At 40.2% G+C, this 25,235-nt stretch overlaps 2 protein-coding genes and 1 long non-coding RNA gene across 3 annotated transcripts; 2 read left to right on the top strand and 1 right to left on the bottom strand.

Moving 5' to 3' along the window:
• The first annotated feature begins 263 nt into the window (after positions 1-263).
• Positions 264-2,725, top strand: LOC120294470 (receptor-like protein 53). Its single transcript, XM_039314559.1, has 2 exons — positions 264-2,644; positions 2,692-2,725. The coding sequence occupies exons 1-2, from the start codon at positions 264-266 to the stop codon at positions 2,723-2,725; spliced, it is 2,415 nt and encodes an 804-aa protein (XP_039170493.1).
• A 1,871-nt stretch (positions 2,726-4,596) lies between these two features.
• On the bottom strand, positions 4,597-8,424 carry LOC104449663. The gene is made up of 4 exons (XR_005552113.1): positions 7,956-8,424; positions 5,869-6,120; positions 5,664-5,778; positions 4,597-5,216 (listed from the first exon to the last, which is right to left on the bottom strand). It is a non-coding gene; the product is annotated as an uncharacterized LOC104449663 (long non-coding RNA).
• A 6,647-nt stretch (positions 8,425-15,071) lies between these two features.
• Positions 15,072-17,822, top strand: LOC120294471 (receptor-like protein 49). Its single transcript, XM_039314560.1, has one exon. The coding sequence runs from the start codon at positions 15,072-15,074 to the stop codon at positions 17,820-17,822; it is 2,751 nt and encodes a 916-aa protein (XP_039170494.1).
• Positions 17,823-25,235: the final 7,413 nt, after the last annotated feature.

Consider the following 25,235-nt stretch of genomic DNA (forward strand, 5'->3'; position numbering starts at 1 on the left):
GAAAAGAGGAACTCTGAAAGGGAAACTATAGCTAGCCAGATCAGTTCTAGATGTGAAGAGTATCATGCTCATGCATATTTCTTTATTGGAACAATTATCTGTCTAGAATCTCGGCAAGTCTCCGCCATAGAGTTTTCCGCGTAATATGATTAATAACTCCATATTATTCTGCTGTCTTTTTGCGAGGGCATATATACATAGGCTAACCCCTGAAGGGCGATCCTGCAACCGAAGGTTAATGCTTTTCCATCCCTAAGTTAGAAATGGAATGCTTGTCAAAATCTCTTCGAATTGTCCTGCTTCTGTTCTCATTCCTCATCGAAGTACAAGCAACGCGCACCGTGTTGTCCCCCTCTTCCTCTCCTCTCTCCCTAGAAAGGGCTCCGTGTCTCCCTGATCACAAGTCCGACTTGCTTCACTTCCGGCATGCTTTAATATCAGATGATTCCTCATCTGTTTTCTGCCAACTGGATATTGTTTGGCTCAATAGATCAAAGATGCTCTCCTGGATTGCTAACTCGGGTTGTTGCTTGTGGGACGGAGTGACATGTGATCCGATAACAGAGCATGTGACTCGCCTTGAACTCAGCTGCTTACCTCCGAACCTGACCTGCTACTCTTCCGCAGGGTCTTCAAACAGCAGCGAACCTTCTACCCTTGGTTTACTCAATCTTCCTTCACCCCAGGAAGCTGAAAGACCATCGAGGTCAAACGAGCTGCTTCAAAACCTGACCAAGTTGAGAGTCCTTGCTCTCGACGGGTTAAACCAGTCTGGCAGAAAACGTTTAAGTAATCTCCCTCCGTCCCTGGAAGTCCTCAACCTCTGTTTGTGTAAATTACATGGTGCTTTAGCAGAAAACGTTTTCCATTTGCCTAAGCTAACATGCCTCAATTTATTCGGCAACAAGGAGCTTTCGGGTTACTTACCTGAATCGACTTTGAAAAGCTCTTTGAAGATTTTGGACTTGTCCTCCTCAAGGTTCTCTGGAGAGGTACCAGAGTCCATTGGCGACCTGCATTCTCTGCAGATACTTTGGCTGAACCGGTGTAGCTTCACAGGCTCTATTCCATCATTGCACGGTAACCTAACATGGCTTACCCATCTGGAACCTTCGTATAATGAGTTTAGTGGGCAGGTTCCTCCAACTTTGTCAAATCTTGATCAGCTCAGTTTGCTCGATCTTTCCTTGAAAAATTTCATACGAATACCCGATGTCTTTGACAATAAGACACAACTTCTTCTGGATTTCTCACATAATCTCTTCAAGGGTCCTATTCCTCCAAGCACAAAGAATCTTTCGAATCTTGCCCTACTTGATATTTCCAACAATCTCATTGGCGGGTTTATACTGTCATCACCGTTCTCTCTTCCATCCTTGACAAGCCTGAACCTCAGTAACAATGGGCTCAGTGGTCACATCGGTGAGTTCTTTGCCGCATCCGCATTAGACCATGTTGACCTGAGTAGTAATCAGTTGCGTGGCCCAGTCCCGAGCTCTATTCTTCAGCTTAGGAACCTCACTTATCTGAGCATCTCAGCAAATAACCCGATTGGTGTTTTAGACCTACAAGTGCTCTCAAGACTCGAGAGTCTAACTAATCTCGATCTTTCGGACAACATTTTGTTACTGAGCAAAAGCGAAAACACTGAGCATGTCCTGCCGAGCCTCTTGTCCGTCAGTCTTTCTGGGTGCCTAGTTACGGAAATCCCTGCATTCTTGAGAAATTCAACCAGCATAGAATGGATAGATCTGTCTAGAAACAGAATGCACGGTGATATTCCATCATGGGTGTGGGATATTGGGGCCATGTCATTGTCTTATCTCAATCTCTCCCACAACTTTCTCGCTAGCTTTGAAAAAGTTCATCGGAGAAATTTTGTAATTCTTGACCTGCATTGGAATATGATCCAAGGGCCGGTTCCGCCTCCATCACTCCCACATTCAATTATCGTCTTCTCCCTAGCTAGCAATCAATTGACTGGCTTTATCCCTGGTTCTATTTGTGAAACGAAGGGTCTACAAGTTCTTAACCTCTCTCATAATAATTTCATAGCCACGATTTCACAAAGTCTAAAGAACGTCAGCAACAGCCTCTTAGTGTTGGATATGCAAGAGAATGGACTTTCTGGCACAATTTCCCTAACGTTCAATAAAGATGCAGCCCTGAGAAGTCTTCACCTTAATGGAAATCAATTTGAAGGCCCGTTGCCATGCTCTCTAATCAATCGCAAGCAACTCGAAGCGCTGGATCTCGGGAACAACAAGTTGAATTACACTTTCCCCGAGTTGATGGGGACACTTCCCAGCTTGCAAGTTTTGGTCTTGCAATCGAACGGACTTTGTGGCCCCATAGGCAGCCTGGGAACTGAATTTTCGTTCTCAAGGTTGCGCATTCTTGACCTTTCCGTCGATGATTTCATGGGTCCTTTGCCTGGTGCCTTCTTTGCAAACCTGAAAGCAATGATAACAACTGATCAGGAACGATCAAAGTGGCGACACATGGACCAAGGTTACTACAAGGATTCCATGATTGCAACAGCAAAAGGATGCGACATGCTGATTGCTAGAATCCTAGCAATCTTGATGACCACTGATCTATCAAGCAACAAGTTCCAGGGAAAATTCCCTGATGCGATTGGAGAGTTAAGATTACTCAAGGGGCTTAACCTCTCTCATAACAATGTTGAAGGCCACATCCCTTTGCCTCTCAGGAAACTTTCTGAACTTGAATGGTTGGATCTCTCCTCAAATGAACATATCAGGACGATACAAACCATGTTGACAAATCCCACATCTTTAGAGGTCCTAAATGTCTCTTCCAATCAACTAAGAGAATCTATTCCTCATGGGCACAGATTCAATACATTTCAAGCCGAAGCCTACCATGGAAACCTGGGATTGTGTGGGTTTCCGCTGTGCAAAGCTTGTACTGATTCCAGAGCGCTGCGGAAACTCGCAGTGTTTCCTGAAGGCAGGGTCCACTCATTCCTCATGGATTTTTTCGACCCAGGGGCTGTGGAAATAGGACTAGGATGTGGCATCTTGCTCAGACTAATCATGAGTATTTTGAAAATCCTTGTTTCTGTCTGGCAGACAAACAGGAATTTCAGACAGATTGCAACACTGAAAACAATTTCAAAGGATGTAACCGTTCGGGTACAATTCTAGATTGTCGTTATTTGAATATCTAGTGCCTGATCTCTTTTACACAGGATGTAATTTAGGTGCCGATTTTCCCCACTAGTAAAATTAGTTGTCATGTTCCATATTTGATGATATTGCAAACTCTGAGGACTAGAAAATACCCCAAGTCCCCTTTTGTGTTGCCTAGACTTCAACACTAAACCCTGTTACCGATTGGATTTGTTGGAGTTTAATCTGCACACTTAATAATCGTAGCTTGATCTTCTCATGTGATCTTGTTTCTTCGGAAGTTGTGCAATGTCTCTTTGTTCTTACTTGATATATTTGGCAACACTGTATATTATATCTAAGATTTTACTTTTCGTCTGTAGGATCCAAAGATGAACAAGGCTTCTCCACCCTTTTTGTATGGTCGCGAATTTGGCAGTGGCAAGAAAACGGAAAAGGTTATTTTTCTATGCTTTCCATATTTCTACACTGGAAAATGCATGAACATTCTCCTTTTTTGACTTCTCTTTGACATGTAACACATTGATATGTTATATGATATTTGTGAAAGCTGGTTGACAAATAGCATCAATTGCCCTAAAGATTGAACTCTCATTGAATGTTGTACATGTTGAGATTAGCGAGAGTAAGTCTTGCCATGTGAAGATCTTGTTGTGAATCCTGTATGAAAAACTTACCCTAAATGTTGAATCATTATGATCTTTGTACTTCTTCCAGAACGATGTTTGAAACAATATAATCTTCCCTTTGTGCATTGATAAACAAAGGATTAGATGGATCAATTTCTATAGTTGATCAATAGACATCGTAAGACTCTTAACTCCGCCGGATGGTAAATGGTTGGCATGGGTTCCTTATCAGGACACCTCGTTCCCCTGTGGAAGAAACTTACGGTATGTGAAAACATCAATGGTATATGAAAATCAAAATCGTAGGTCTCCAAAATAATAGTGAAAGAGTCTTTTCCTTGGGTATTCACTGTCTTCGGAAAGGAGAAGACTGGAGATATCAACAATATATTTTCAGTTTGTAACGTTAACTTGGAAAATAATTAACTTATTACCTTATTAAGTTGGAAAATAATTGTACCTCATTAGTGAGATAATCATTCTCGTGGAGTGATTAAACTCATGAACAATTTAATCTGTTGTAAGGGCATTGCCTCATCATTATCTGCTCTGTTTGGCAATTGAAGAAAAAAAATCTGTGTAGTTGCTATTGTTTCTGTTCATAATGCCTGTAACCTCTCAAAATATTTCAGATGGCATTTGGAGAAGGAAGGTCTTTGGCAGTGAAGTGCCTGGCGGTGTTATTCCTACATGGTGAGACTCTGATTTGCGAGGCATCTTCCTCTTTTCTCAGGTTTTTTTTGTTATTGTTTCTCACTGGATTGATCCCAATACCATTTGGGAAGCTACCTGGAATTGAACCACTTCTTTGGTTGTCATTTTTATTCTTTAATCGCTTTATGATGTTTTTAACTATCTGTTGTTTGAATCTGTAGGAAGGATGCCCGTTTTTGCTTCAGCGAGTTTTACATTAGTCTATTACAACAATTGCCCAATACCAATATTTCCATCACTGATCCCTACCGGCAGTTCTATGAAAATTGAAAATAGCACCAGCCTCAGTGCAATTGATCCAAGTAAAGTACAGAATTACACTCTGCCAGATGGGTGGGCAGGCTTTGGCTTTTTCAGTACTGGATGCACTTTGGATGGATTGGATGCTCTCAATTGCACTACCGGTAATTGCAAAAGGAGAGATTGTACTGCAGAGGACAGTCCGGTTGCAACAACTTACATCGTTTCCGATGATGGCAACATCACCATGTCCGCGGAAAGGGGGTACAATCTCGGACTTGAGATTATGCCGATGTGTGTTGGCTGCACGTCTGCAAGCTGCAAAGCCCAGTTGGAGAGCTGCCCAAATGATCTGAGGCTATTAAACAGCTCAGGAGCTGTGGTTGGATGCAAGCCAGGTAGGGGGCTATATTTCTCTGAGAATCAATGCGCCATCCCTGGTGATTACAGTATTTCCACGGCAAGAATCACCTGTCCCCTGAAGAATTGCATTACAAAGATTACGGTATCATGTCAACACTAAACATACAAACTAGGTTGAATGAGGATTATGTGTAGCATCATTACACTTCAAATAAAGGTTTCTGGAAATGCTACTTAGACAGTTGATGCCGGGGCTCCTTGTTACTTGTTATCCTGGATTCTGCTCTATCCCTTTTAACTCAAACTTCTTGGCGAACTGTCTAGGTTCCAAGAGAATTGCAAACAACATCGGTGTGTGCATAAAATGTTTTTAACAGTACAGATGAACTGAGGGAGAACATTAACGATTGTCCCACCACGGTACAGTGCAGTCATAGAATTAGTCATTAGGGACGCAGCCCAGTGAGCAATAGTTTTGACCATTGGAATTAAGATCCGCTCGATTTAGAGACTTTATCAGTTGGGGATAGTGCAAAATCACTCAGAAAAGTCAACTACTTACCTTTTTTTTTCCAAGGTATTTGGCCAAATTGGAAAAACCTATTTTCCAACGTCACCCGTGATAATTTTGAACAAGCGAATCGAGAGGAGCAATTGAAAGGATCTCATCGTTAATCCTGCATATTATTGTGAGAGTAACATCATGAATTACTCAAGATGCATAGTTCGATAAAAAAAAATTTACACATAATGAAACGATTACTAACCTTTTTGGAAGATAGAAATACCCGGTCTGCAGTTATAAGAATCAACTCGATGCATACAAACCACGTAAAAAGGGAGGTGATGCAGATGTCTAAACACTTGACAGTTATTGTTTTGCTTTCCGTTAGAGCCCGAATTTCATTTGAGATGTGTCTTCTTATCAAGCATAAAGCAAAATCAGTTGCGGTTATCTGATGGGCTTCGTGCTGAAGTCATTTTTGTATAAAAGGATCAGGTCCTTTTTAGCCACCAACCTGTATGATGTCAAAAGTGTGAGAGAACGACAAAATTTCATTTGAGAGACGAGGATGAGGCAAGTGAAAACTGTTAGAAAGTCCAACTCATGTCACGAGCTGATAGATTTTTGGTTGAGGAGTGGCCTGTGCAGCATCTTGTGAGACAAGAACATCAAGGGCGTGTTTGGTAATCAATTTATTCCTAGAAACAATTTTTGATCAGAAATGATTCTTTTTTATTCTGTTCCTGAGAACAATTTATAAGCAAAATAAAGCGTTTAGAATCGCACAAAATTTTTAATTCTGAAATAAAAAAAATAACAAAAATGCGTTTGGTAGCTGCATAAAATTTCTATTCAATTCTTTTTCAATTACCTTTTAGATGAGTGTAAATTTGATATTGAATTCTCATGGACCACACACCAATATAATTGTCTTCTTATAAGTGAAGAAATCATATTATATTTTATTATTTTCAATTTCAAAAGAATTCGAATTTAGAATTCTATTCCATTCTAAAATTCTATCAAATCATAGAAATTCTATTGATTAATTATATTTATACTAAGTAATAAAAATATTAACTAATCAATTTTTTATTAAATAGTAAATAATAAACTATAGTATGAACTATAAATATAAATACTAAATAATATATTAAAATACAAAATTAAATATGTATTCTATATATAGCAAAATTCAATTCCTACTTCAAATCATTTTTTAAATAATTTTATTTTTTTCCTTTCTTTCTTCCCTTCTTCTTCTTCTTCAAGGTGGCCGGTCGGCGGCCTTGAGATGACCGGCGACCTCACCGGAGCATCGCCAGCCCTCGGCGAGACCGTGCCTCGTCGGCCAAGCCTCACTGGCAGCTGGATGAGGCTTGGCCGAGCCTTGGCTGGGTGAGCAGCCTCGCCATCGGCGAGGTTCGCCTTCTTTGGGGCACCGCGAGGTCGAACCCCGCCAACGGCTGGGCAAGATTAATCTCGCTTGACCAGGCAAGGCTCGCCGGTGGTCAGGGGAGGCCTGGGCAAGGCCTGCCTCACCGATGGCTGGGCGAGCCTCCGGTGAGCTCGCTAGTCTTCGTTGGACCTCACCCTAGCCTGGTGAGCTCGCCGGCGACCAGCGGCGGAGGACGGCGGGGGCGGCGGCAATAGACAGCAATGGCGGTGACGACAGCACTTGAAGAACAAGGGAGAGGGAAGAAGAACAAGAAGAAAGAAGAGAAAAAAGAAAAAATAGGTTGACTTGATTCTAGAACTGTTCTTGGAAGCAAAAAATCAACTTTTTTTTTTTATTCTCGATTTTCTTCCAAATCTACTTTCAAGAACAAAAAAATTGAAATTTGTTCCCAGGAACAAAAATTTTACCAAACGCATTTCTGTTTCAAATCTACTCTCGAATATAAAAGAACAGAAATAAGCATTGTTTGGCAAGTTGCCAAACTGCCCCAAGCCAACCTTTCTCTAAAGATTGTTTTTAGGAAGACATATAGAACATTTCGGTACAACAATTGGTTTCGGCTTATCATAGCCTCATCAGGAGAGTGATATCAACTCCCAACCAATTTGTACACAAAAGGTCAACTTAGTCTTCAAAGATCCTGTAAAATGATATTCATCAAAGATATTGGGGGCTTGAGGACAAGCCCGATGGTAGCTCTTGCCAGTGCACATGCGGCCTGGCAATGACGTGGTGGACGTCGAGTTCAAATACGAAGCTGAGATTGTCCAAGATTGAGGGGTAAAACAAGAGTACAAACATACTAATGAGGGCAAGATTGGCAGGAAAAAATTCATTGAAGCTTGAAGTAGCATTTGATTTTCTAAAAACTCAAAAGTTGGGAGAGTTACCAAAAGGCTCATGAGACTGTATTACTAAGGCCCAAAGCTGCTCGAAATGTGTCGCCCCAAACGCAGCTTTTCAATCATTCAACCTCCACGAATCTTCTCACCACTCGGCGGCCAAAAGGTAATAATTCATCAGGGCAATCAATTAAATTTTCAATGCCCTCCGACTATTCGATCCCTCGCAATTTCTTTCTTTACTGTCGGGAATTTTGGATCGCGAGCCTTGCGTTGCTGGTGCTCGGTCTCGCGTTGCCGCTTTTGCTCATCAGAGCCGAGCTTGTGGTGCCGGAAACTGCTGCTGCTTGCCCTTCCTCCTCCAACGGTATTCTTCCATCCCTATCGAGCTTCCGTTTGATTTGCTGCTCTACACATGACATCGCAAGGGAAGAGAGACGTTAAAACGAAGATTTGAAAGAGGCGAGATTTGCCGGAGGAAGAGAGGCGTCAGGAAATGAGGAAGTAAGAGCCTGCTGCGTGCTGATCCGGTTTAATTTAGTCAAGTAAAAGAAAACGTAAAAAACGTTCGAAACTGAAACAAATCTGATTGATCGATTGGAACCCAACGCACGTTGCCCTTTTCCAATTGGCTAAGTGTTTGACGAAGACTTTGCGCCCGGTCGTTTCTAACTTTAGTACCGGTTCTTCGGGGAAAAAGAGATGGAAACTGCAAGTGAACTTCCTTACGTTTTCGTGGCAACTCTTCCACACATTGCATCTGCTCTTTCACATATGGCTGGGGGACCCTTAAAGATCCTTGTATTGCTCTTCCATGAAGTAGCCATGAACAAGTAATGCGACTTGTCTCATATTCTGAACACGATGTGCTAATCTACATACTAGTAAAGTAGGCGAGCGGTGTGCTTTGAAACACATTCATTTTTAAGAGACCAGCGAATGCTTTGCCATCTTTCCATCTTCTAGCTTAGCATTTGGACAAAAGTCATAATAAGATCCTTAGCGTTCGATTCTTCTAATGCCTGTAAAAACTACAGGACGAACCCTTGCTGAGGCTATCCAATGATATTAATTATGTTTGCTTTTTTGTAAAGTTACAGAAAATAATATAACCAAAAACCAAACAAATCCTTGCATTTCCTTCTCTAACCCCTTCCCCTTCCTCCCCCCACACCAGATTCAGACGGACTGCGATTGCTCGCGATGCTGCAAGTCACGCCTCTGCGCCGCTCCTGCCATCACACCCTATTCTGCACTCCCCATGTCTCTTGCTCCTGTGGTAAGGCACGAATTGTGGCCGGCGGCGAAGGCATGGCTCAGCTACAAGATCTCAATATTATTATCTCCTTACTCTATCAAAAACTGGAAAAAGAATTAAGGTTAATATTATGGAAAATTTCAAATCAGTACATATATGACCAATTTCTTCCAAATTAATTTTTTGACCACAAAAAATCCAAAAAATGTGCACTTATGGCAATTTTACTACAAATTGTGACAAATTTATCTTCATTTAATTTCTATTAAATTGGATTTAAAACTTTAAATGGGTATATCCATCGACCATCATGTGTCATTTAATTCAACAATTTGATAATAAAATTTAATGAAAATTAAGAGTAAATTATTGCAAATGTACTAGCTTAGGAAAAATTAGTTTATGATAAATTTATCGTGGATGTATCGGTTCGAGGTTTTTTTGTAATAATATCTTCCAAAAAATAAAATAAACAATGCAAGAGAAGAGAGACGTTAAAATGAAGATTTAAATGTGACGTTTGAGAGATTATAAGAGATGCTAAAAAGGAAATGGTTAATACCCTGAAAAACTCTAAATTAGTACAATTGTAACAAATTTACTCCAAATTAATTTTTTTATCACAAAAACTCCAAACTAATATATATGATAAATTTTCCCCAAATGACCACAAAAAATCATAAATTGGTATATATGTGACAAATTTACCATCAAACTCCGTTAAATTAGATTAATATCATAAAAAAAAAAATCACGGGAAAATTTCAATGAAGGGCTTGAAGTGGAACCGTTTTCTCAAAAAAATGGCTTAAAGTGGACATTGTATTAAATAAAGGCCCAAAGTGACCAATTTAGTCTCCAATAAGGGTTTCAACTTGAAAGCCAGGTCAAATATTATTTGTAGCTAGGGGTATTTTGGTCTAAAGACTTTTTTTTTCTTTTTCCTTTTTGTTTTTCTTTTCTTTCTTTTTTCATCTTGCTCACCTCCTTCTTGACAAATGCATCAGACTCCTGACGCACGAGCTTGCACAAGTGCAAAACAATTTGAACAATTTAGGAAAAGAAGAAAACAAAAAGATATTCGAGAAGTTATGCGGTTTGCAAAGCGCAAATTGCGTGCTTCGGTTCGCAACCTCCCCATCAGCAAACTTCAAATCACATGCTCTACATTATGCAATTTTGCATCCTCACCCAAGAACTCATCGATTTCAGCATGAGCCGATTTTTAAGTTATTCGCCACCACTCACCTTCTCCGATGACGATAATGAACTTGAGAATCAAGAAATATCCATAAGTCGGTTTTGTTTTTATTCAATTTGCTTGTAAAAACTTATTATGGCAATTAAAGTAACAGTTTCATGCTCTCCCCAACCAATGAAATTGCCTATGCCACGATAACTTTCACTCGTAGCTTCTCGGGAATGTTTTATTGGGTCCGGGTTGGATTATTCATAACATTCATAAACGCAGCTTGCATTGAGGTGAAATATGTGGCTTTTTGAGAGGGTCCAATTGTGTTGTGCGTGCTGGTTATTTTGCAAAGGCTGCTGAATCATTCTGACCTGTGATTGAAGATACTCGCCTTTGGTGGCGATTCGAATCAGACAGCACTCAATCTAAAAAACGAATGACTTTGGTCTACACATGTTCAAACAAATTTGCCTCTCTGACTTTGAAATATTATTTATAGAGATTTGAGAAAGAATAACAAGATGAAAAAAAGTGCAAAATCGCTCAGAAATTCCCAAAACCACGTATTTCACTGAACAAATCAATGCACATGAGTATCACAGAGATTCCTCAAAAACCTCTAATAAATTTGGCTTAGGCACTTCAATCGGGCTTCTCCTCGCTAAGATCGATCATAGCTTGCATGAGCACCGATTTGAATTCAAGCATCGATGACAACGAGGGCAGCAAGCTAATGGCTTACATCTCATCATGCTTCGTGCTTGACCATGACCACAAGATGTGGGGATCGAATCGAGTTGAGCGTCACATCTTGGTCCACTCGTGCTCGATCTAGGGCTTGGATTGACCTCCATCTTTCAACAAAGATATTGGAATTACTGTTGAGGGCAATGACAAATGAGGTTGAGGGTGTTGATGGCTAATTCGGCAAGGAAGATAGAGATGGACTTTGGAGAACGCGATCTAAAGAGTGAAAAAGGCGAAGGCACGATGATGATGAAGAAAAGAAAGAGAAGTAGAAATTAAATTAAGAAAAGAAGGAAAAAAAAAAAAAGTCTTTAGAAGAAAATACCCCTAGATGCAAATAAGATTTTGTTGGCTTTTAAGTTGAGGCATTTATTTGAAACTAAGTTGGTCACTTCAGATTATTATTTGAGACAATGTCCATTTTAAGTCTTTTTTGAGAAAATGGTTCCACTTTAGGCCCTTAATTGAAATTTTCCCAAAAATCACAAAATCAGTACAACTATAACAAATAGAGAGTAAAATGCTAAATCGGTATGTCAGTTAACTGTTATGTGTTATTCAACTTATTAACAAAGAGTAAATTTATCACAAGTATACTTATTTGAGGTAAATTTGTAAAATTATTCTAATTTGGGTTTTTTGTGCTTAAAAAAATTAATTTTGGATAATTTTTTTATAGAAGTATTACTTTGAGATTTTTTAGAATATCAATCTTTAAGTAATTGACCCGTAGAGTGCTAACCTGGATTTTTTTTTTTTTTTTTGAACTAAAGAGTGCTAACCTGGGTTGCAAGGTAACGAAATTTGTTGATGGGATTCGTAAATGCGTGAAAAATGATTGGCGCATTTAAAACGTCTGAAACGGCTTTTTCAGTCTAATGTATTTAGAACGTCGGAAACGTAAGCTTGGAAGTTAGCCCAAAAAGAAAACATCAAACAAAGACGACAATCGTCAAGTCGTTGCCCCAAGCCGTCCGTAATTTTCTCTGTCTAAGCAAGCCCGAAATATTCATTTCTCTCTCTTCCGAGTACATTAACGAGATCACGTGCCTGCACGATTTCTTGCGTGAGTGACGTTACTTCTTAGAAACGCGGAGCTCCCGACAACTTCTCGTCCAAGATTCCTTTGAAAATAATGTTGGATCTGTGAATGGACCCACCATACGGGACCAGATTATAATGTTTCCAACAACTTTCTCGTGGAGGAAAATTGCCACGCCTCAAAATTATGACTTTTTGAAATTTTTGAAAGCTGACCAAAAAGAAAAAAAAAGAAACGTTTGAAAGACTATGGTCCCATCAAAACGCTAACAGTCAATCGAACTTGCCTCGTGCTCCGAATCCTATGGACTAAGGATCGTACTGGTGAAGCCGTTGAGCGGCGTTCTGCCAAAATTCATATGATTTAATTTGCGATGCCGTCCTGTCTCACGTTACACAAGTGTCCTTTAGGCTTCAATTTATTGTGCCCAAGCTTCCAACGCCTCGGTTTGGGTCCACATAAGCCGAGCTTGGGACCTTGGCGCCAGTGCCCAGATCCTGACACCTAAGACAAATCAGACAAAGGTCCTTACTCTCATGCTCAAGCATAGAATTTTCAATCTAAGAACAAATATTTACTTATACTTTAAAAAAATGATTTTTAAAATGATTTTTGAATTTAAATTTAGACTTTTTATTAATTCATTTTTAAGCGATCTCAATATCAAAAAATGAGGAAGACGTTTTCTCTGAATTTTTTTGCGTGAAACAACGGGAGCTATGTCTAATCTACAACTCAATCAATGATGTTGATCCACACCGCCTTCAATTAGGGCGAAGATTCAGTGAGAAGTCACCATCAACGGTGAGCGCCCGTCAATTTCTTCTATTGCTAGTCGGCCAACAAAAGTTTCTTTTATTGCCAGCCAAGTCTTCGTCAATATTCACCCCAACTCAATATTAATTTCCTAGAGTGGGGCCCACTTTTGGCCCTCTAAAGTCAATTCATGGCCTGTAATAATACTTTTCAGGACCACCTCTAGGCGAGTTCCTCGCTTTCGAATAAGTCATCTGAGGCTGCGTTTTGATAACGTTTTTGTGTTAGGAAACAACTTTTGAATAGAAATAATTTTTTTGTTTCTGTTTCTAATAATAATTTTTGAATATAAGAACGAGTTTGATAATTGTAAGAAATTTCTACTCCAAAAATAAAAATTTATTTGGTAAACTCATATAATTTTATTCTTTCTTTTAGTATTTTAATATTTTTATTATATTTTTCTTTTCTTTTTTACCTTATTTCTCTTTGTGGCCGGTCATCGACCACAGTGGCAGCTAGCAATCGGCTGAGCAGCAATCGGCTGAGCGAGCTTCGACGAGCTTGCTGAAGCCTCGCCGGAGCCTTCGCGAGGGCGGCGAGCTCGCCGAGCCTCGTTAGGCCACTACAAGGCTCGGCCTCGCCAGATCCGGGTGAGGCCAAGCCTCGCTAGTGGCCTCGATGGCCAGGTGAGCCTCGTCTTTGCCTTCGTGAGGTCGAGCCTCGCCACCGAGGCCATCGGTGAGGCTCGACCTTGCCCTGGCTGGTGAGGTGAGCCTCGTAGCCACGGGCTCGGGGCTTGGTGTCTCCGGGCGACCTCATTGTGAAGTCGCTAACCCTTGTTTTGCCGATCGCCAGTGCCACCCATAGCTAAGGCCGGTGACCGACAAAAGGAAGAAGAAGAAGAAAGAAGGAGAAGAAAAAAGATGAGAGAGAAAATTTGTTTTTGGAATTGTTTCGGAAACAAGAAACAAGTTTTTCTACTTCTTATTATTTATGTTCCAAATCTATTCTCAAGAACAAAAAAATAAATTTTTTATTCCTAGAAACAAAAGTTTTACCAGTGTTTACATTCTTTTTTGTTCATCGAAACAAAATAATATAAATTTTTGTTTCAAGGAAAATAAAAAAAAAATAAACTTGTTCATCGAAACAAAATAATATAAATTTTTGTTTCAAGGAACATAAAAATAAAATAAAAATAAACAAACAGACCCAAGTCTCCACTATTTGGTTTTAGCAAATGGAATAATTTTCGTCTTATTTGATTTAATTTTGTATTTCTGGCGGGGGCCGAGGCGGAGCGGGGCGGGGGGAGGGGAGAGAGAGAGAGATGATAAAAGTGTTCTTAAGGAATAAGACCTCCAAGCATACTATTGTCAACAAAACGAGGCGAGGAAGTCATGAACCTGCTTATATTAAGCATAATTGCAATTAAATGTGCAGCCAGTAAAGTCAGAGATGATAGGCATACCTATTCCAAACATCAACCACTCATCAGCTTGGTATATCTCATGTTACTGATAAAATACATTGTTCGAATGAGACTAGTGCGCACGTATATTACTCCGAGATATTGACGGCAGTCTTCGGTACATTAACTAGTCTTAATTGCAGCCAATGTTTGGCGAAGTGCCTTCCTTGTGATCCCCATTGAAGCGTATCCTCAAGGATCCTTTTTGAAAATGAAGAGAAAGAAGATGCCATCACACAATCCTATCTTCATGATCAACACGCATGCTGAGCTTTCGACGCACGGAACATGATATAGTTCATCTTTACGCTGTGCGCCTGCTCGCTGAAAAAGTCAAAAGCCTTGAAAAGATGAACTCTGAAAGGGAAACTATAGCTGTACCAGGGTTCAGGCCTGCATTTACCTGATCAGTTCTAGACGTATTATTGGAACAATTATGTCTCTAGACTCGGAAAAGAGCTTATGGAAAGACTTGGCAAGTCTCCTCCGAACTTGGTCAGAAATTTCCACAAGGGCTTCCTCATGATATCACTGATAACTCCATATTATTCGCACATATACAAAGGCTAACTCCGAAAGGTGATCCTGCAACCGAAGGGTAATGCTTTTGCATCCCTAATTTAAAAATGCAATGCTTGTCAAGATCTCTTCAAACTGTCCTGTTTCTGTTCTCATTCCTTATCGAAGGACAACCAATGCGCACCGTGTTGTCCCTCCCTCCCTCTTCTCTCTCCCTAGAAAGAGCTCCATGTCGCCCTGATCAAAAGTCTGATTTGCTTCACTTCCTGAATGCTTTAGTATCAGATAATTCCACGTTGGTTTTCTGCCAACTGGATATTGGTTGGCTCAGGAGACCAAAGATGCTCTCCTGGAATGTTTCATCGGATTGTTGCTCGTGGGATGGAGTCATATGCGATCCGATGACAGGTCATGTGACTCACCTTCAACTTGGATGCTCACCTCCGAACCCGACCTGCTACTCTTCCGCAGGGTCTTCAAACAGCAGTGAACCTTCTACCCTTGGTTTACTCAATCTTCCTTCGCCCCAGGAAGCTGAAAGACCATCGAGGTCAAACAAGCTGCTTCAAAACCTGACCAAGTTGAGAGTCCTTTCTCTCGACGGGTTAAACCTGTCTGGCATTGATGTGACTCGCTTTATGAATCTCTCTCCATCTCTGGAAGTCTTCAGCCTCAGTCATTGTAAATTGCGGGGCACATTAACGGCAAATATTTTCCTTTTGCCAAAGCTGACATGTCTCAATTTATCAGGCAACAAGGTGCTTTCTGGTTACTTACCTGAATCAACTTGGAACAGCTCTTTGAAGGTTTTGGACTTGTCCTCTTCAGGCTTCTCTGGAGAATTACCAGAGTCCATTGGCAACCTGCATTCTCTGCAGATACTTTGGCTGAACCGGTGCAGCTTCACAGGCTCTATTCCATCATCACTTGGTAACCTAACACGGCTCACCCATCTGGAACTTTCGTATAATGAGTTTAGTGGGCAGGTTCCTCCAACTTTGTCAAACCTTGATCAGCTTAGTTTGCTCGATCTTTCCTCAAACAATTTCATAGGTCCAATACCCAATGTCTTTGACAATAAGACACAACTTCTCCTTCTAGATTTCTCTCATAATCTCTTCACGGGTCCTATTCCTCCAAGCACAAAGAATCTTTCAAATCTTGCCCGACTTGATATTTCCAACAATCTCATTGGCGGGTTTATACCATCATCATTGTTCTCTCTTCCATCCTTAACGAGCCTAGACCTCAGTAACAATGGGCTCAGTGGTCACATCGGTGAGTTCTTTGCTGCATCCGCATTAGAACATGTTGACCTGAGTGGTAATCAGTTGCGTGGCTCAGTCCCGAGCTCAATTTTTCAGCTTAGGAACCTCACTTATCTGAGCATCTCAGCAAATAACCTGACCGGTGTCTTAGACCTACAATTGCTCTCAAGACTTGAAAGTGTAACAAATCTCGATCTTTCAGACAACATTTTATCACTGAGCAATAGCGAAAACACTGAGCATGTCCTGCCGAACCTCTCGTCCGTCAGTCTTTCTGGGTGCCAAATTACAGAAATCCCTGCATTCTTGAGAAATTCAACCAGCATAGAATGGATAGATCTGTCTAGAAACAGAATCCACGGCGATATTCCATCATGGGTGTGGGATATTGGGGCCATGTCATTGTCTTATCTCAATCTCTCCCACAACTTTCTCACTAGCTTTGAACAAGTTCCTTGGAAAAATCTTATAATTCTTGACCTGCATTCAAATTTGATCCAAGGGCCAGTTCCACCTCCATCACTCCCACATTCAATTATTGTCTTCTCACTAGCTAGCAATCGATTGACTGGCTTTATCCCTGGTTCTATTTGTGAAATGAAGGGCCTACAAGTTCTTGACCTCTCTCATAACAATTTCACAGGCATGATTCCACAATGTCTAAAGAACGTAAGTAACAGCCTCTTAGTGTTGGATATGCAAGAGAATGGACTTTCTGGCACAATTTCCTTAACGTTCACTAAAGATGCAGCCCTGAGAAGTCTTCATCTTAATGGAAATCAATTTGAAGGCCCGTTGCCACGCTCTCTAATCAACTGCAAGCAACTTGAAATGCTGGATCTCGGGGGCAACAAGTTGAATGACACTTTCCCTGATTGGTTGGAGACACTTCCCAGCTTGCAAGTCTTGGTCTTGCGATCAAACAGACTTTGTGGCCCTATAAGCAGCCCCAGAACTGAATTTTCCTTTTCAAGGTTGCGCATTCTCGACCTTTCCTTCAATGATTTCACAGGTCCTTTGCCTAGTGCCTTCTTTGCAAACCTGAAAGCAATGATATCAAATGATCAGAATGGAGCAGAGCAGCGATACATGGACCAAGGTTACTACCAGGATTCCATGGTTGCAACGATGAGAGGACAGGACATGCCGATTGCTAGAATCCTAGTGATCTTGACGACCATTGATCTATCAAGCAACAAGTTCCAGGGAAAAATTCCTGATGTGATAGGAGAGTTAAGATTACTCAAGGGGCTTAACCTCTCTCACAACAGTCTTGAAGGCCAGATCCCTTTGCCTCTCGGGAACCTTTCCAAGCTTGAATGGTTGGATCTCTCTTCAAATGAACTTAGCGGGATGATACCAACCGAGTTGACAAATCTCACGTCTCTAGAGGTCCTAAATGTCTCTTCCAATCAATTAACAGGATCGATTCCTCAAGGACACCAATTCAACACGTTTCAAGCCGAATCCTATCATGGAAACCCAGGATTGTGCGGGTTTCCACTGTCCAAAGCTTGCACTAATTACAAGGCTCCGCGGAAACTCCCCCTGCCTCCTGAAGGCACGGTCCATTCATTCCGTGTGGATTTTCTTGAGCCAAGGGTTGTGGAAATAGGATTAGGATGCGGCATCTTGCTCGGATTATTCATGAGAATTTAGAAAAACCTTATCTCTATCCGGCAGGCAAACAGGAATTTCGGGAAGATTGCAAGGAAAGACATTTCTCCGATCAGGCCTTGAAACTGTACATCAGACGAAAGCTGTGGTTGCCGATTTGTGAATCCGTACAGCTGGAAACACATTCGACATAAATAGAAAAGGTACGATTATGTTCCTCCCTCAGTACCTCTATCTCTTCCCTCACCCCTTCAGCTAACATCCCCTCACCTTCACTGGCAGCTCTGCCTCCGTCGCCCTCTCCACCACCATCCACCGGACCTCCATCGGCGGCGCCTCCTCTAGATTGTCCCGAAGTGCTCACCACCGACTTTGCCGGAGATGTGGTTCATGGTGGTTTTAGCTTTCATGGCAGTCCAGCTCTGGTTACGCCGAGATCTCGACGTGCTCGACTCTGTTTCTTTCCTCCATAAATCTCGATTCATGGATCCGTGGCTCTGTCTCACTGTTTTCAAGTTCTGTAAATGCACTGTAAATAGCGAAAGTTCAAGGACTCACCTTCCCTGGATTGGCCTCTGGGTCTCCTCTCATAGAAGTTCCATGCATGTTTCATCAATCTCTCTCTCTCTCCCCCTCATTTGTTAAATGCATCAAATGTTTGACTCGCATCAAGAATCTGAACTGGGAATTTTTCACTTTCCTGTTTTGCTGTGAACCCTTTGCTGAATCTGAAGGGGCGAAGAGAAAGGCACGCCCAAAAAAAAAGAAAAAAAAGAAAAGAAAAGACCACATCAATTTCGGCCAGATGTGGTTCAGGTCGGGATTTGGGTCTCAGCAACACTTATCCAAAAGTTTCGGTTTGGTTCCGGTATCACATCAACAACTGGTGATAGCCCTGGGACACTTACGGGTGAATTGTTCAAATTTCGTCCAAATTCCACCTAAAAAAATTATCCATCGAAATAAATTTCATAATTTTTAAAATTTAGATTCTACTTTGCATGCCCTATAACTTGCATGCCCTATAACATAAAACCTATATCGTCACAGTTTCAAGTCAGTTCTAAGGTCCATTCACGTTCCACTTATACTTTTAATTAAAGTAAATGATTATAGAAAATTATCATCACTATTATCCATTGATCAGAATATATATTTAAATACACGAAAATTGTGAAATATTAACAAAATAAAAGTCCGCTTATGGATATTGTTTGCACTAATTATTTCAAATTATACATTCATCATTAAACGCTATGATATATTTCAAGATCATACGAAAATATACAATAAAAAAAACACAAAAACTTGTTGCAAGTTTTAAATTTCTGATTCCATCTAGAATTTATCTATTAGAATAGGTTCCCAAATTTTTGAAACCTAAAGCCTACTCAGCATATTTTGGAACTCGTAATCAACTAGATTTCTGCCAGGATAATGTCTCATGGTGTTGTGCAGTGCCTCTTTATTTGTCATGCCTGTTCTTCATAATTTTAGAATTGTCACTTGTGTTACAGTCTGGGATCCAAGAATTTCCATATATCTTGGAGAGCATGTCTCTAAGCTCATTAAATTTATTTCAAGCTCTCGTAATGTTGAAAATTTAATTATGAGCCCGCCTTCCCTTTCCGATTCAGCTTTGAGTTTCAAGAAAGATGGAAATTTTAGTCTCGATTCCGCCTCACCTCCTTAATCGTAAATTCTTCTCCGGCCAACTCATCAAGTTCATCTCTGGCGGACACCCATGCAACGGAGGTTAGTCCTAAAATGCAATGAAGAGCAACCTAAAATCTACATGCCATCTGAATGCCGATGATGTAAATGATATTTTAAGTTGGGGATCAGGGTTGATTTCTAATTTTTTAATGTAATATATGATGAAATCGGGTCATCAAAAATTACATATCAACAAATAAATAAATAAAATTTATGGATATTGAATAATTTACTTTAGATTAAAACATGTATTTATTTTTTACATCAACTATGATTACACTCCAATCCCTCGTTGCAATTCATGAATATGACCGATTAAGGACAATAATTGAAGCGAGTGTTATTTAGCAGAGTGCGTCATGAGCTTAATCTATGTATATATGTCAAGTAAAAACTTAAAAATCATCCTTTGACATAATTATGACCAGAATAATTAAGTTATCGGGGAGGAACTAAAGTGATATTAACGATTTATCAATGACGAGATACTTGAGTTTAGATTATTGTTTTAAAGTTAATTTTATATATGCAATTTTTAACGTCACAACGAGTCTCTCACATAATAATTTATTTAATAAGGAAACGCCCACGCGAGGAATTGGACACAAATCTCAAATTGCTTTTCTCTCATTCTTGATCACCCTTTTGATCGCATCAAATTATGTACTTGTGTTCACACAGACCTTTAAATGAAAATATGATGTCCCTAAAAAAATTTCGGACCACTTCAAGGTTTGCCTTGATAAAACCCAAATCCCAAGTCCTTTCATAGGTTTTGGGGCATTTCGGGAAGCTCTCCCATAACAAGGAATTTATTGGGTCGCCTAATTTGCCCTCACTAACTTTTGAGAATTAATATATTGCCCTAAATGCCCTCTCCAGGGACGGAAGCTTCTCCGACCTTGGCCGTCCGCAACCTTAACCCAACCACAACCACGGCGGCACGGCCCTATAGAGAAGGTCTAGGAGACACAGCCACGTCGACGGATGTGACCTCAGGGCTAGCAACCCCCGGCCACGCGACGTGTGGTCGCACGTGAGCTCGGCTTGAGCCAATCGCCGAGATGTGACAACCCCGGGTGACATTTGTCTTGCTTGAGGGCGCCTGACCAAGGTGTTGCCTCGCCGTCCCGTGCCCCAACCTAGAACGTGTTAAATTGCTAAAAGGAGGAGAGATGAGACTAAAACTTCATCTTACGTACAAAGCGAAAACAAGTCTTTTACAAAAGACAAAATACATAACGTAAAACACACCATAACTACCCATGTTCCCCATAAAGCACTTGCCCCACTAACACCTAAAAACTAGGATAACCAACACACATGACTCCACTAACTCTAATAACTAAAAAACCAAATCAGCAACATGTGAAAAAGGAAATAACTGTTATATTAACAATCCCTCCCTTAAACTGATGTTTGCTAACATTCAGTTTAAAGCCTTGACTTTTTTCACCGTGCAAACACCTAGTAACCTTCTAAGCTTCACAAATGACTCCATCTTGAGGGCCTTGGTGAATATATCAACAACTTGATCTTCACTCCTGCAGTAGATTAGATCAATTGTTCCATCATTACTAAGATCTCTCAAGAAATAAAACTTCACAACAATGTGCTTGCTTCTTCCATGTAACACTGGATTCTTGGAGAGTTTTATTGCTGAGTTATTGTCACAAAAATTTTAGTAGGTCCCTGTTGCTTGAATTGTAACTCCTCAAGAATTCTCCTTAGCCAAATAGCTTGACAAGCACTAGCTGTTGCAGCAACAAATTCAGCTTTTGTACTTGACAATGTGACAATTGGTTGCTTCTTGGATGACCATGAAATAGCACATGTTCCAAACATAAAAGCAGAACCCGAAGTGCTCCTCCTATCATCTTGATCTCTTGCATAGTCACTATCATGAAATCCCAACAAATCAGACTTTTCACCCTTCTTGTAAAATAGCCCAAAGTCTTTAGTTCCTTGCAAGTAACGAAGAATTCTCTTGGCAGCTAACAAATGCATTTGTGTAGGATTCTCCATATATCTACTGATTAAACTCACAGAATACATTATGTCTGGTCTTGTTGCAGTTAAATACATCAAACTGCCCACAATTTGTTTATAAAGTGTGCTGTCAACCTTCCTCCCTTCATGATCTTTGTATAACTTTAGGCCAAACTCAACTGGAGTGTTTACGGGATTACGAGTCCTTCATCTCGAAACCTGTCCAAAATTTCTCCCACATATTTCTTTTGAGAAATAAAGATCTCATCATCCGATTGTACCACTTCTATGCCAAGGAAGTAATGCATCATACCAAGATCAGACATTTCAAACTCATCCATCATAAATTTCTTGAATTCTTCAAACATGCCATCACAACTTCCGGTAAATATAAGATCGTCAACATACAAGCGGACAATAAGCATTTTCCCTTTATCTCCAATCTTGACAAAAGCGTATGCTCATAAGGACATTTTGAAAAACCAACTTTAAGAAAATAAGTTTCAATACGACTATACCAAGCCCGAGGGGCTTGTTTTAGCCCATAAAGAGCTTTCTTCAATCTATAAAATTTATGCTCATTTCCAATCTTGACATAACCAGGGGGTTGCTCAACAAATACCTGTTCCTCCAAGTACCCATGCAAGAATGCCGATTTGACATCTAGTTGGAAAATAGGCCAAGAATTTTGTGCCGCCAATGCAACCACCAATCTGATCGTGTCATGTCTCGCATGGCGGAGAAAAAACCTCTGTATAGTCGATCCCATATTGCTGCTTGTATCCCTTGGCTACCAAACGTGCTTTGTATTTGTCAACTTCACCATTTTTTTTCAGTTTTGTTTTAAAGACCCACTTCACACCAATGGTTTTTTGTCCATCCAGAAGATCGGATAACTCCCAAGTATCATTTCTTTCAATGGAATTAATTTCATCATCCATCGTCTTTCGCCATTTTTCTTCTTTGACAGCACTCTCAAAAGTTGTAGGGTTATAGTATGAAACTAAGGCAAAGTGAGTTATTGAATCTCCAATTCCAGTTACCTCATAATCTTCCATCCAAGCAGGCTTTCTTCTAACGCGGCGAAGAGATTGGGCTTCTTCTTCATTGACTTGATGCCCGTTGGTGAAATTCAGTAGCTGTAGAAGTTGTATTTGATGAATTTTGGGGCATATAAGGTGCTGAAATTTGCTCCTGTTCAGCATCATTGTCATAAAGAACTTGGGTAGGCTACTGCCTATTCCAATCCCAAGTGTTCTCTTCATCGAAAACAACATCCCTGCTAGTCACAATCTTCTTTGTTAGTGGATTAAATAATTTATATGCTTTGGATGCTTCACTTACACCAAGAAAAACACATTTTTCAGCCTTGTCATCAAGTTTCTTCCTTTTCACATCCGGGACATGGGCATATGCGATGCATCCAAAAATTCTGAAGTGATCTACAGCCGGTCTTCTCCCACTCCAAGCCTCTTCAAGTGTCATATTCTGAACAGCAAAAGTTGGACTTCTGTTCAAAACATGAATACTCCAATTTACGCTTCGGCGAAAGTCTTTGGAACTCTTCCTCTTGCCAATAAACTTCTTACCATGTTGAGAATTGTTCTATTTTTCCTCTCAGATACACCATTCTCTTGTGGTGTATATGCAGCAGATAAGCTCTTTTCGAATGCCATACTCTGCACAAAAACTTCAAATTCTTTTGAGCAATATTCACCGACACGATCTGTTCGAAGAGTCTTAATGGTCTTTCCTGCTTCATTTTCAACACGAGTTTTGAAGCTTTTAAATGTGGAGAAAGTTTCTGATTTTTCCTGTAAAAAATAAACCCAAGTTTTTCTGGAAAAATCATCAATGAAGGTAATTAAGTATCTTTTACCTCCATTAGAAGATGGATTTATGGGACCGCAAATGTCCGAATGCACCAGCTGCAAAACATCATTTGCTCTCCATGACTTTTCTTTTGAAAATTGAGAACGATGTTGTTTGCTAACAACACATTCTTCACAGACTTGGGAAGGAACAGTAATTTGAGGAAGACCCGTCACCATATTTTTCTGTTGGAGGGTCTTCAATCAACCAAAACTCAAATGACCATAGCGAAAATGCCAAAGCCATGAGGGATCTTTCTTTTCAGCCATCAAACAAGACTGAATATTTTCAATCTTTAATGGAAATAATCTATTTGAACTCATAGGAACAAGCGCAATAGCACCTCTAACAGAATCATAAATTTCATAGACACCCCTCTGAATGGTGATTACATAACCATTTTCTTGTAATTGGCCAGCACTCAACAGATTACTTTTCAAGTCAGGAACATACAACACATTAGAGATCGTTTCCACAAAACCATTCTTGGTTCTTATCTTAATATCTCATTTTCCCATCACTTTCACAATAGAATGATCCCCAAAACTCACAGTGGAATGAAAATCTTCATTTAGATGAGAAAAAGAAGACTTACTTCCACTCATGTGGTTACTGCAGCTTGTATCCACATACCAAATATCTGACTTGCGCTCCTTTTCATCTTGAACAGCCATCAACAACGTTTCTGCTTCTTTTTCTTCAACAAAGTTTGAACTCTCTGCATTTTCTTTATTATTAGGCAGCCTAGTATAACATTCAGATGCATAATGACCAAATTTATGACATCTAAAACACTCTACCTTGGCTTTGTAAGGATCCCGTCCTCTGCCTTTGCCTTGAAATTGGTCATTATTGGCTTTGAAATTCCTGCCAACATCTCTATTTCCTCGATCTCCCCTTCCTCTACCTCTACCTCTACCCCTTCCTCTGAAATTGTTGGAATGAGTATTGGTAGAAGCCTTCAATGCTTGCTCCTCTACTTTGTTGAACTTCTGTTCATCTTACGTTCATGGACCAATAAGGAGCTTTGCAATTCATCAAGAGAGAGCGCATCTATGTCTTTCGACTCTTCAATTGAGCAGACAATATAATTAAACTTTGATGTTAAGGAACGCAAAATCTTCTCCACAATGGTGACGTCGTCCATCTTCTCGCCATGGAATCGCATCTTGTTGCTGATCTCCATTGTTCTGGCACAATAACTAGTGACAGATTCTCCATCTTTCATCATTAATGTTTCAAAATCTTTTCTCAAGGCTTGAAGCTGTGCACGCTTCACTCTAACAGAGCCTTGATATTTCTTCTTCATAGAATCCCATATATCCTTGGAAGTTTCTTTGCAAAGAATAGTCTCCAAGATGGAACGATCGATAGCCTGAAAAAAATAATTTTTTGCCTTCAGGTCCTTCAACTTTCGAGCTTCCAATTCTGCTTTCTAGGGATCTGTCAAAGCCATGCCTGCTGGTGGCTCTTGAATTCCAAATTCGACAACCAACCAATACTCCTTTGATCGTAAAAAATTCTCCATCAGCATACTCCAATGGTCATAGTGACCATCAAAGCGTGGAATTGCTGGTTGAACAAAATTGTCAGTGGCCATTGGAAATATTGCTGCTGCAATTTTCTCACGAAAGTTTTTTTTTTTTTAAACTCTCTCACGTTTCTTTCAGGCTCTGATACCACTGTTAAATTGCTAAAAGGAGGAGAGATGAGACTGAAACTTCATCTTACGTACAAAGCGAAAACAAGTCTTTTACAAAAGACAAAATACATAACGTAAAACACACCATAACTACCCATGTTCCCCATAAAGCACTTGCCCCACTAACACCTAAAAACTAGGATAACCAACGACTCCACTAACTCTAATAACTAAAA

Source organism: Eucalyptus grandis, chromosome 6, assembly GCF_016545825.1.
Source record: "Eucalyptus grandis isolate ANBG69807.140 chromosome 6, ASM1654582v1, whole genome shotgun sequence".
NCBI lineage: Eukaryota > Viridiplantae > Streptophyta > Magnoliopsida > Myrtales > Myrtaceae > Eucalyptus > Eucalyptus grandis.